Below are 12,808 nucleotides of genomic sequence, written 5' to 3' on the forward strand. Positions count from 1 at the left end.
CTTCCTGATTCCTCTCAATCTCTAATTTTTTTTTCATACCACTTACCACTTTTTAAGATATTACATAATTGTTTTAACCTGCATGTTGTCTGCTCTCCTCACCCCTATATAAACTTCAGGAAGGTAATGATCCTTGTTTTATTCATGAATGTATCCCAAAGAGCTTACAACAGTGTCTGGTACATGAAAGGCATTCAATACTTAGTGAATGATTATGCAAGGCCAAGGCTCTTTCGTGAGGAGCCTCAGCCGGCTTCTACGGTGCTGTATTTACGCAAAGGGCCGAACCCCAGGGAGCTTCGAGCTTCACAGGGGTAGTTTCAGGTTTAAATTTGTAATACAAAGGAGATATTAGGTTAAAAAACACTAAAGGGTGCAGTTAGTTTCTTGCAGGTGGCTGAGGAAGTGAGGGCACACTTCCTCTCCCTTTGCATGTTCCAAGTGTTTCCATTTGCAGCCTAAGTGATTTTGAACGTTCTCTTGCCAAAACAAATCCACTGCCACCGCATTTGGGCTTGGCGACGCGGACCCTGCCCTTTCCCTGGCAGCTTCAGTGCCCTCACTTAGGTGGTCAGGCCGTGCCTAAACATCATTTTTTCCAGGGCCAGGAGGGCCCTGTCACAGGGACAAGGCGCCGACGTGCCGCCTCCTCCGTGGCCAGGTGTCCCACAAGGCAGCCGCAGAGGTCGCAACGCCCCGCCGCTGACAGGCGGCGAGGCGAACACCCGCGCCAGGCCCCGCGGCGCGTCACGGCCGGCGGCGGCGGCGGCGGCGGCGACTTCCCAGCTCCCCCCCCGCGCCCGTCGCACGCACGCGTACTGCGCCCAGCATGAGGGTCGCCGCTCTGATCAGGTAACGCGGCGCGGGAGCCGCCTTCCTCCTCCCCTGCCGGCCTCTCATCCTTTCCTGCTGGTAAACGGCAGCTACCAACGCCGCCTTCGGCGGCGCGGAAGAGTGTCTGTGCAGGAACCGCGTGTCCGGGGGCCCAGCGGCTCCTCCCGGCCACAGGAAGAGGCGGAGTTTTCGGGCTATTGCTCGGCCCCTCCCGCGGCCCTGGACCGAGGCTCTTCAGTCTGTCAGCCCCTGCCTCTTATTTTCTGGCCCTCATACGTGAATTCACATTGGGTTCACCAGGGGAACTAGAAAACCCACCCTTGTCTGGGTCTCACTGGCAGAGCGCTGGTTTCATTACTCTGACAAGGTTCCGGGTCGGATTCTTAAAAAGTGTAATGGGCAGTGAAGTTTGAGAGCCAACGGCTTCACTTCCACTTACTCAGTCCTCTTGTGCAGTTCCTTGTCTTTCTGCGCCGACTTTGGTCCGCCTTCCTCCGGGGGCTGTTACTAGCTCCGCCCCCTCCCGCTTAAGGCCACTTCTCCCTCGCCTGCAGTCCCACCTGCGACTGGTTTGCTTTTGACCAAGGTGTATTTTACCTTGGGGCTCAAGTACGGAGAAAGGGTCTCTTCCCTCGGGATGAAGATGGAATTGTATCAGTTTTATCCTAAATCCAGTTGCTTTTGATATAGACACCTGCTTTTAGGTTGACGTATGGTAACATACTCTATTACAAAAGAAGTTTGAAATTTATAGTAGCGCAACTTATTTACGTGTCTAAAAAAGTGAGTCCTGTGATAACCAAAGACAGACTAGTCTATACTTTTTATTATTTATTTTTCTTTCTTTTTCTTTCTTATTTTTTAAAATTTACATCCTAATTAGCATATAGTGCAACAATGATTTCAGGAGTAGATTCCTTAGTGCCCCTTACCCATTTAGCCCATCCCCCACCCCACAACCCCTCCAGTAACCCTCAGTTCTCCATATTTATGAGTCTCTTCTGTTTTGTCCCCCTCTCTGTTTTATATAAGGGAAGGGAAAGACAGACTAGTTTAAATGTTTCTATGTGCAATATGTAAACTGAAGCAAAGATAAACATAGTAACATTAAAAAGGGAATTTAGACTACAGTACATGTATATTTGATGAGATTAGGACCTATAGAGTGTCTGAGATACATCACAACCAACTTTTCTTTTGTACGCCCATTGAAGATTTGATAAACGTTTTTGTTCAATGCCCTAGTTAATTAATACTGCTTAACAATAGTGACCTATTAAGAATGCTTAATATTACATTCTAATCCTTTCTGCAGTGAGTGGAATATTCCAATGCCATTTTTATGACTCTATAATGTCAAAATAATTATTGATATTCAGTAAAGTTTTTCTGTTTTTTTTTAATTTTTTTGATGTTTATTTTTTATTTTTCAGAGAGACAGAGCACAAATGGGGGAGGGGCAGAGAAAGCAGGACACAGAATCCACTAAGCAGGCTCCAGGGTCTGAGTTGTCAGCACAGAGCCCGATTCAGGGCTTGAACCCACAAACCATGAGATCAATGACCTGAGCCAAAGTCGGCCACCCAACCGACTGAGCCACCCAGGCGCCCCAGTAAATTTTTTCTGTTAAGTGAATGATTAATCTCTGACCACTGTGATCTTCATGATCAGATAGATAAGAATAAAAAGTAGTCCAGGAAATGAGTAATTTACATCATATGCAATTTGCCAAAAGTTTAACCATTGAAGTAAGACACACCAACTGAAGATTCAGATCCTGGCGACATTGATAAAAGATTACTATAATCCATTACAGTAAATATTCAGTAATGTGTATATATTACTTTTATAGTAAAAAAGCAAATTACTAAAAAACGTCAATGTTGGAAAATTCTTGCTAAATGTAAGATCTGTATAAATGTTAGGAGACATGCTATAAGTATGAATATATAACAATTTATATATAAGAATATGAATGCATACATAAATATACATTTATATGAATATACATTTGAATATATATGAATTTAAACTTAAATACGGTGAATCTATTTGTAATGTATCGTGTGTGTGTGTGTGTGTGTGTGTACTAAAATGAGAGATGGGATATATTCGTGTGCTTTAAGGGATAAGTGAAACCAAGATTCTCACATATCTTTAGAGCATAAAGAACATTATTCTTCTTATACACAAAAGATTGACTTCTTCAATTTTACAGTTGAATGACACCTTGAGGATTAGCTAAACCATTCTCTGGTTTTATAATGAAGCATGTAAACCCAAGCACATTGAGTAATTTCACTTAGTATACCAGAGGTGGGAATTAAAATTCTAATCTATAGGACTTTTCACCTAACATATGCTTAGGTACTTTGTAATGTTCTAAGAGGCAAGTAAGTTGCTCAGCATTTTCAAAACCTTTTGTTCTTACAGTATTTTTTGGACACTAACATTCCATAGAACACAGTTTAGGAAATGCTATTTTAAAGCCATATTTGAAATTTTAACGTATTTACAAATGAATTATAAAGCTAAGTTCTGATTATAGGTGTAAACTCTTTATTATTTTTTTTTAAGTTTACTTATTTTGAGACAGAGAGTGGGAGCAGGGGAGAGGCAGAGAGACAGAGAGGGAGAATCTCAAGCAGGCTCTACATTGTCATCGTACAGCCCAATGTGGGGCTCTAACCCACAAAACTGTGAGATCATGGCCTGAGGTGAAATTAAGAGTCAGAGCTCAACCCCCTGAACCACCCAGGTGCCCAGATGTTTACTCTTTAATCTTTAATAATCTAAAGAATTAGAATTGTGGTTTTATGCACATAAATCTTTAATATTCTAAATATTCTAAAGAATTGGTGAAATCTTTTTGTCCTGAGAAAATAGAGCAGTGAAGTTCAATAGGGGAAGTTGTGGAAGATTTAGGGGAATATCAGAGTCTGAGGAAAGGGAGCATGATGTATAACTTCACCATGCCCCTTGTGGTCTCGCCTTGAGAAGTTCTGGAATGACCGTTGTTATTGATTAGAAGAATGCGGTAGAGGCAGATAAATGTTGGCAACTAAAATAAAAGGCAGAAGGTCCAGTTTCTAGGACAAGCAGTCTCTTTTTAAAAGTTTCTTGGTCTATGAATAGGTCTCAAGTGCCTGGAGGGGCACCTGCAGATCTTAAGCAAAGATTGGAAAGAATGGAACAGTAGGGAAAAAAGGGAGGTAATGATAAAGTAAAGGAAGAAACATGTACAATGAAAGGCAGTAGAGTTTTATTTTTTTAATTTTATTTGTTTAATTTAAATCCAAATTAGTTAGCATATAGTGCAACAATGATTTCAGGAGTAGATTCCTTAATGCCCCTTACCCATTTAGCCCATCCCCCCTCTGACAACCCCTCCAGCAACCCTGTTTGTTTTCTGTATTTATATTATTGTAAATAGTATAATTATTTATCCGTTTTTATATTATTTTTGCTTCCCTTCCCTCATGTTCATCTGTTCTGTCTCTTAAAGTCCTTATATGAGTGAAGTCATATGATTTTTGTCTTTCTCTGCCTAATTTCACTTAGCATAATACCCTCCAGTTCCATCCACGTAGTTGCAAATGGCAAGATTTCATTCTTTTTGATTGCCAAGTAATACTCCATTGTATATAAATACCACCTCTTCTTTATCCACTCATCCATTGATGGACATTTGGGCTCTTTCCATACTTCGGCTATTGTCGATAGTGCTGCTATAAACATTGGGGTGCATGTGTCCCTTTGAAACAGGATACCTGTATCCCTTGGATAAATACCAAAGTAGCTGCACCAGCTTGCATTCCCACCAGCAATGCAAAAGATATTCTTTCTCTGCCTCCTCACCAACATCTGTTGTTGCCTGAGTTGTTAATGTTAGCCATTCTGACAGGTGTAAGGTCGTATCTCATTGTGGTTTTGATTTGTATTTCCCTGATGATGAGTGATGTTGAGCATTTTTTCATGTGTCATTTGGCCATCTGGATATCTTCTGTGGAGAAGTGTCTATTCATATCTTTCAGAGAGGCAGTAGAGTTTTAAACCAAAATAAAAGTTGCCATTCAACCTTGTTATAGATGAACTTGGCATAGAGGTTGCCATTGGCGTAAAGGTTGCCATTCAGCCTTGTTATAAATAAACCACTTGTCTTGACTAAGTGATTTGCCCTTGCCTTAGGTAGATTTGGTATGAGAATTTAGAAGTTCCTTTCAATCTGTTTATTAGATCTAAGGCTCAAGCCTTGTCCTGCCATCATCCATATAGTGATAGCTAAAGTACTTGATGGTATTGATGTTTAACTTCATCAGTGTAGTTCAGCATTTTGTTTTCTAGCTCTATAGAATGTGAACCCACCGTGGCCATCAAACTGTCCTTAGATTGGGTCTCAGATCTTTAATTTGAGCCTTTAATTGGTGATGGTGGTCAGTTTTTAGATTTCTTCTAGTAAAACAGAATAGACTGTTTTCTACTTTTCCATAGAAAATTTCATCTAAGGAATATATGTAATAGCTGTTTAGCTAGAATTTACAATTAAATCATATTTTTAATTTTCAAAGCACTTTGTATATAAAGGAGAGCCACTGTTATAAACCAAAGAGACCAAAGAGTTACCATATTTTGTTTAGAATGGTCTTTGTTATCCTGGCACATAATTTCACAAGCTCTTGTCAGTAGCAACCTTAGGCATTCAGATGCATTTGTGTAGTTTGCTTCTGCTATGGAAATTACATGTGGTCTTTTGTGTTTTAATTCTAAAGCAGTTCCTGAAGTATTCTGAAAAGTCGAATAAGTATATTTTGATATCTAATGATTCTATCTTCAATAATGGTCATTAACCTGATATTTACCTCTTTATTTCTTTTTCAGTGGTGGGAAGGACAGCTGTTATAATATGATGCAGTGCATTGCTGCTGGGCATCAGATCGTTGCTTTAGCAAATCTAAGACCAGCTGAAAACCAAGGTAAGTGTATGATACCCTTTCTGGGAAGTTCTCTAAATGACTGAAACTCCCAACTTCATAACTGCATTCTATTGTATGCAGTATGCAAAGACAAAAATGGAACTAATATATATTTAGCACCTAATTAGATGCTAGGTTCTATGCTAAGTGTCTTTAATTGCATATCCTTTATTTCTCTTAAGAACTCCTAGACAGTTTTATTAGACAGAGATACTGAAACTCATAGTTTTATAAATTTCTCCAAGGTACGTAACTAGAATAAACTTGCAGACCTGAGGCTTGAACCCTTGAACCTCCTTACTTCAGAGTGTACTGCTCTTCCACCACAGCGCATTCCAAGTATTGTAAGCAATGTACAGGTGAATAAGATACACCTTCTAGGAGAGTGGAGAGTAAGACATATAATGATAAATGATCCATCTTACATGTACGCTAAACATGTAAGACTTGAGAGAAGCATAAAGCAGTACATTTCCACTTTTTATTTGCCTATGATAACAAGGGCATCCACAAATAAGCCACAGACCTCATGTAAGCTGTTTTGGTTTTTTTTTTTTTTCAGTTTTCTTCCCAATGAAATTTCCCTAATTAGAAATTTTCCCCCCTGTGACCTTGTCTGTGTCCAAGTTTCCCCTTTTGATAAGGACACAAGTCATATTTGGATTAAGAGACCACCCTAATGATCTTATTTTAACTAATTACATCTGCAGTGACCCTACTTGCAAATAAAACCACATTTTGAGCTATGGATATTAGGATTTCAGGGAAAGAATTTGAGAGGGACACAATTCAACCTTCGATAATTTCTTTTATTTTTACTGAGATATAACTGCCATATAATATTGTATTAGCTGTAGGTGTACAATGTAATGATTTGGTATATGTATATATTAAGACATGATTACCACAATAAGATTAGTCAACATCTATCACCATGCATAGTTGTACTTTTTGTTGCGATTAGGACTTAAAAAAAAGGAAAATATTCACCAATTTGCCTTTTATACTCTTCTATTATACCCATATAATTATAGATATTAACTGCTAAGGTATAATAGGGAATGATTTACACTTGTCTGACTTTATTTAATACTACTCCACATGGCTCTTCTAGGAAGAGCTTTTTATCATCCCCTTTACTCAGCTTTTTTGAAGACCATGCTTTGGCTCTATTGTTATTTTAGGATGAATTAAATGAGTAGTATATGTAAAAACACTAATTAGAGTTCCTGGCATGAAGTAAGCATCCAGTAAATTTAGTTGAATCTGAATCTAGTGCTAAATATGTCCCTTTTTTTCCCTCCCTACCTCCCTCCCTCCTTTCCTTCTTTCCTTCCTTCTCTCCTTCCTTCCCTCACTCCCTCCCTCCCTCCCTCCTCAAGGCTACCAGTCTGTTGAATTTTTGTTTTTATATCAATTTACAGTTATTTTCTATTTATTTTGTCTTTGATTTTTATCCCCAAATAGACTGCTTATTCTTGAGAGGAGAGATTGTGTCTTCTATATTTCTTTAGTTGCGCCTTAGTACTTGGGACCGCTCTATGCCTCTATAGTAGGCATTCACTCAATTATTGGTGGACAGATGAATAATGAACTAACTAGAATTAGGCCTGGAATATCAAGCAGTTATTTCAGTCAGATATCTGAATTTTCTTTATTTCACACTCAAGACCCAAGTAATCCTGGAAGTGAAGTGGGAAGGTAGAGATTTGAAATATTTTATAGGAAGAAATAGAAAACAGGTCTTGTAAAGGATCAAGGGTAAACACACAGTCTAGGATTTTGCACTAGGGTTTCAATGATGAATAATATAACAGCATTTAAGGATGTTTGGAAATGACCTCCTTTTTCTGACTTTAAATAATACAGAGAAAACTCTTTGACTAAGCTTGAATGGAAACTGTATTGTAACTTCTATATTATAAAAGAAGAAGCAGACTTTCATTGCAGCCTTATGTTCTGTTACTAAAGGAAAAAAAATCTTCCCTTATTCCTTCTGGCTAAGCAGGCAAGTGGGTTTTTTAAGCTTTCTATCTGAGAGGTCTTGGTATTTAAAAAACAGAAATTTATATAATATATATAATGATATAATTTTTCTACCTGGAGTTTCTATCTTGTTTTAAACTTCTCTACGTGAATTAGTATAGTTACTTTTTACTGAATCGTTGATGTATAATCTTCCATGTGTTCATGGTTCACTGGCAGGGTGCATAAAATGATAAAGTGTATCTCTAAATTATACTTCAGAATGGTATGGAGACATTTACTTAGAATATTGCTAGAAAAATTCAACAGTAAATGGAATTAAAATATTATGAAGTAAAAGCTGAGAAAAAAAATCAGCGGAAACTGTAGGGGAAGAGAGTAGATGGCTGTGGGTTGGTAAATGGAGAGGATTTAGCTAATCTTGATTTAAAGTCAGCAGGAAATTGGTGATTATTGAGTGATTCATTGATTGACTTATTTTTTCCCCAAACATGTTGTAAAAGGAACTGTAATGAGGAAAGACTGGTAGAGATGACTCCAGTATGAAATTGGTTAGAGTGAATTCATGGCACTGGGTTTTCACTGCGTAGTCTGGAAAGGAATTTATTTCCATCAATGGGGATAATGTGAACTTGTCATAAAATTCACAAAACCATCTCTTTAAATTTGTAGTAGGAACTTTTGTGGCATGTTAATTGAGGTGCTTCACGCAACAGTGGAGTCTTTTGGTTTTATTTGATCTCATACCATTGTTGCAATATAGGTTCCATTAATACAAGTTACATTGTGGTTAGGACTAAATGGAGCCTTAAAGGAAAATTGTCTTCTAGGTTTTTTGAAGTCAGTAAAATGTTTTAATTATTGTGCCAACATCAGGAAGTTTCTTGCTGAGAAGCTCAAAGTTCTTTAAATATATTAATTCAATTGTATCAGTGTTCTTTAAAACTAATATATTTAAAGATCCAGGGTAAGTGTGAGATGAGGACAGGCTGAAAGGTTTTTTGGTGACTTTGGCTATATCTCTACTTCCTACTGTTGACTAGGAGTAGATAGGTATGTAGCAATAATGTGAGTACATGCAAGCCAGTGTGGTGTATGGGTTGGGTTCATATCTGGTGGGCCAAAATGTGATGGCATATGGTGATGGTTTTGATTAATGAAGGGGCCCTTAAAATATCATTTTTTCATCCCTTTTGATAGGATACTCTTCATACTCAGGTTAATTGGACATTCTTGGCATATATGCATACATACACACATACATACATATATGTCAAATAGTGTTGTAACCTTTTTTTTAAAACTTACTAATACATTGTGAACATATTCCGTGTTATTATTATTCCATCACGATATTTCCTAGATATATTCTTTGAATCACAAATACCTGATAAAATGTAAGTCTTTTAAGGGTACATAAATTTGAGATATAGTTCATAATCTCTCCCCTTATTGGAACACGTTAAAGCACATTAGCCTAGGAAGAATTACAGCAAAGACACCTGTTTAACATGGTTATCCCGTTTTTAATAAATTATTTGACCATGGAATCCTTTCTGCATCCAGTATTTATTATCATCACATGGGATTCCTATTCTGCAGAACATACTTTAGAAAACTAAAAGGCAACCGATGGAATGGGAGTAGATATTTGCAAATGACATATTGTGTAAAGGGTTTGTATCCAAAATCTGTAAAGAACTTACCAAACTCAACACCCAAAAAACAAATAATCCAGTGAAGAAATGGCAGAAGAAGGGGTGCCTGGGTGGCTCAGTTGGTAAGTGTCCAACTTCAGCTCAGGTCGTGATCTCACGGTTCATGAGTTCGAGCCCCGCATTAGGCTCTGTGCTGATAGCTCAGAGCCTGGAGTCTGCTTTGGATTCTGTGTCTCCTTCTGTCTGTGCCCCTCCCTGACTCACACTCTCTTTCTCTCAAAAATAAATAAACATTAAAACAATTTAAGAAAGAAAGAAACAGAGAGAAAGAGAGAAAGAGGGAAAGAAAGAAAGCAAGAAAGAAAGAAAGAAAGAAAGAAAGAAAGAAAGAAAGAAAGAAAGAAAGAGGCAGAAGACATGAATAGACACTTCTCCAAAGAAGACATCCAGATGGCCAACAGACACATGAAAGGATGCTCAGTATCACTCATCATCAGGGGAATACAAGTCAAAACCACATTGAGATACCACCTCACACTGGTCAGAGTGGCTAAAATTAACAACTCAGGAAACAACAGTTGTTAGCGAGGATGTGGAGAAAGAGGATCTCTTTTGTACTGTTGGTGGGAATGCAAACTGGTGCAGCTGCTCTGGAAAATAGTGTGTCGATTCCTCAAAAAATTAAAAATAGAATTACCCTATGATTCAGCAAATGCACTGCTAGGAATTTATATGGAGAGTACAGGAGTGCTGATTCATAGGGGCACATGTATCCCAATGTTTATAGCAGCGCCGTCAACAATAGCCAAATTATGGAAAGAGTCAAAATGTCCATCAACTGATGGATGAATAAAGATGTGGATTATATATACAATGGAATACTACTTGACAATGAAAAAGAATGAAATCTTGCAATTTGCAACAACGAGCATGGAACTGAAGGGTATTATGCTGAGTGAAAAAAGTCAGAGAATGACCGATATCATATGTTTTCACTCATTATGTGGAATTTGAGAAACTTAACAGAAGACCATGGGGGAAGGGGAGGGCAGAAAATAGTTTCAGAGAGGGAGGCAAACCATAAGAGACTCTTAAATACAGAGAACAAACCAAGGGTTGATGGGGGGAGGGATAAGGGAGAGGGAAAAATAGGTGATGGGCATTGAGGAGGACACTTGTTAGGATGAGCACTGGGTGTTGTATATTAGCCATGAATCGCAGGAATCTACTCCTGAAGCCAAGAGCACACTGTATACACTGTATGTTAGCTAACTCGACAATAAATTATATTTTAAAAATAAAAATTAAAATTAAAAAATAGAAAAAATAAAAAGAAAATGCTCCTTCTTCATTTGCAACAACATGGATGGGCCTAGAGGGCATTATACTAAGTGAAATAAGTCAGACAGGGAGAGACAAATATTATACAATTTTACTTACATGTGGAATCTAAACCAAACTAATGAACAAACAAAATACTAGACTCTTAAATACAGAAAACAACTAGTGATTGCTAGAAGGAAAGTGGGTAGGGGAATGGGCGAAAGTGGGTTAAGAGATACAGACTTCTGTTTATAAAATGGGCATGTAGAGTAGCATAGGAAATATAGTCAATAATATTGTAATAATGTTGCATGGTGGCAGATGGTGACTATATTTATTGTGGGAAGCACTGAGCAGTCTATAGAATTGTCACATCAATATGTTGTACACTAATATAACATTGAAACTAATATAACTTTGTATGTCAATTATACTTCAACAATAAAGTAAAAAATAGAAAATGCTTTTCCTCAAAATTATATTAATGGTTGCAAATGAATACACTATAATTTTTAATATAAATAATGCTATGATGAATATCTGCAAATAATATTTTGTACCTTCATGATTCTTTTTTCTCAAAAGTAAATATGACATCAAAAAGCCTGATCCAATATATTTGTAAGTTCGTTTGTATCATCAAAATAGTCTGGTGTGTCTCATCTATTTTGAATATTTTACCTGTATTGATATTTGTGGAATCTTGTGACAACCAGTGATTTGTGTTACTGACTAGCTTAAGCTATGTTTCTGTACACATTTGTAACTGCTCTAACAATATTGAATTTCTTTTTCTTTTTTAGATAAACAGTTTCATTAAAAGTATATTACAAAGCTCATGGGTCTACCTGAGACATGGTTTATTTATTATTCTTTATTAAGATAAAATTGGTATATGGCATATTAGTTTCAGGTATATAACATAATAATTCAATGTTTGTTTAAACTCCAAAGTGACCACCATGATATATCTCCTTACCATTAATCGCCATACGATTGACCACCCTCACCCATTTCACACATGCTCCTTCAACCCCCTTTCCCTCTGAAAACCACAAATCTGTTCTCTGTATTTGTAAGTATGATTTTGTTTTTGTCTTTTTTTGTTTGTTCATTTGTTTTGTTTTTTAGATTTCACATGTAAGTGAAATCATTTGATACTTGTCTCTTTCTGACTTATTCCACTTAGTGTGATGCCTTTGTATGTGGCAGTATATATGCCACATCTTCTATATTCATTTATCCATTGATGGACACATATTGTTTCCATATCTTGGCTGTTGTAAATAATACTGCAGTGAACGCGGGGATGCATGTATCTTTTTTGAATTAGCATTTTTGTTTTCTTTGGATGAATACCCAGAGGTAGAATTGCTGGATCATATGGTAGTTCTAGTTTTAATTTTTTCAGTAACCTCCATAGTGTTTCCCATATTGGAAATTTCTTATTAATTTACATTCCCACCAAAAGTGTATGAGAATTCCCTTGTCTCCACATCCTCTACAACACTTGTTGTTTTTTATCTTTTTTTTTTTTAATTTTTTTTTCAACGTTTATTTATTTTTGGGACAGAGAGAGACAGAGCATGAATGGGGGAGGGGCAGAGAGAGAGGGAGACACAGAATCGGAAACAGGCTCCAGGCTCTGAGCCATCAGCCCAGAGCCTGACGCGGGGCTCGAACTCATGGACCGCGAGATCGTGACCTGGCTGAAGTCGGACGCTTAACCGACTGCGCCACCCAGGCGCCCCAGTTTTTTATCTTTTTAATAATTGCCATTCTGACCAGTATGAGATGTCACATTGTGATTTTGATTACATTTCTCTGATAATTAGTAATATTTGACATCTTTCCATGTGCTTGTTGGTGATCTGTGTGTCTTCTTTAGAAAACTGTGTATTTAGATTCTCTGACCATTTTTATTTGGATTGTTTGGGTTTTTTTGCTCTCAAGTTCTTTATTTATATTGGCTATTAATCCCTTATTGGATATATGATTTACAAATATTTTCTTCCATTCAGTAGGTTGCTTTTT

The 12,808-nt window shown here is 37.5% G+C and overlaps 1 protein-coding gene across 13 annotated transcripts in view; it reads left to right on the plus strand.

Moving 5' to 3' along the window:
* Nucleotides 1–696: 696 nt before the first annotated feature.
* Nucleotides 697–12,808, plus strand: part of DPH6 (diphthamine biosynthesis 6) — a 433,974-nt gene continuing 421,862 nt past the window's right edge. For 11 of the 13 annotated variants that reach the window (XR_008299245.1, XR_008299248.1, XR_008299243.1 and 8 more), the window contains exons 1-2: nt 699–852; nt 5,713–5,807. Coding sequence is in view for 2 of the 13 variants with exons in the window: in XM_027066889.2 (XP_026922690.1) it covers nt 830–852; nt 5,713–5,807 (118 nt within the window). In the remaining 11 variants the exon portion in view is untranslated. Of the gene's footprint in view, nt 853–5,712; nt 5,808–12,808 lie in introns of all 13 variants that reach the window. The other 2 variants (XM_027066889.2, XM_027066888.2) reach the window with 2 other exon arrangements.

Source organism: Acinonyx jubatus, chromosome B3, assembly GCF_027475565.1.
Source record: "Acinonyx jubatus isolate Ajub_Pintada_27869175 chromosome B3, VMU_Ajub_asm_v1.0, whole genome shotgun sequence".
NCBI lineage: Eukaryota > Metazoa > Chordata > Mammalia > Carnivora > Felidae > Acinonyx > Acinonyx jubatus.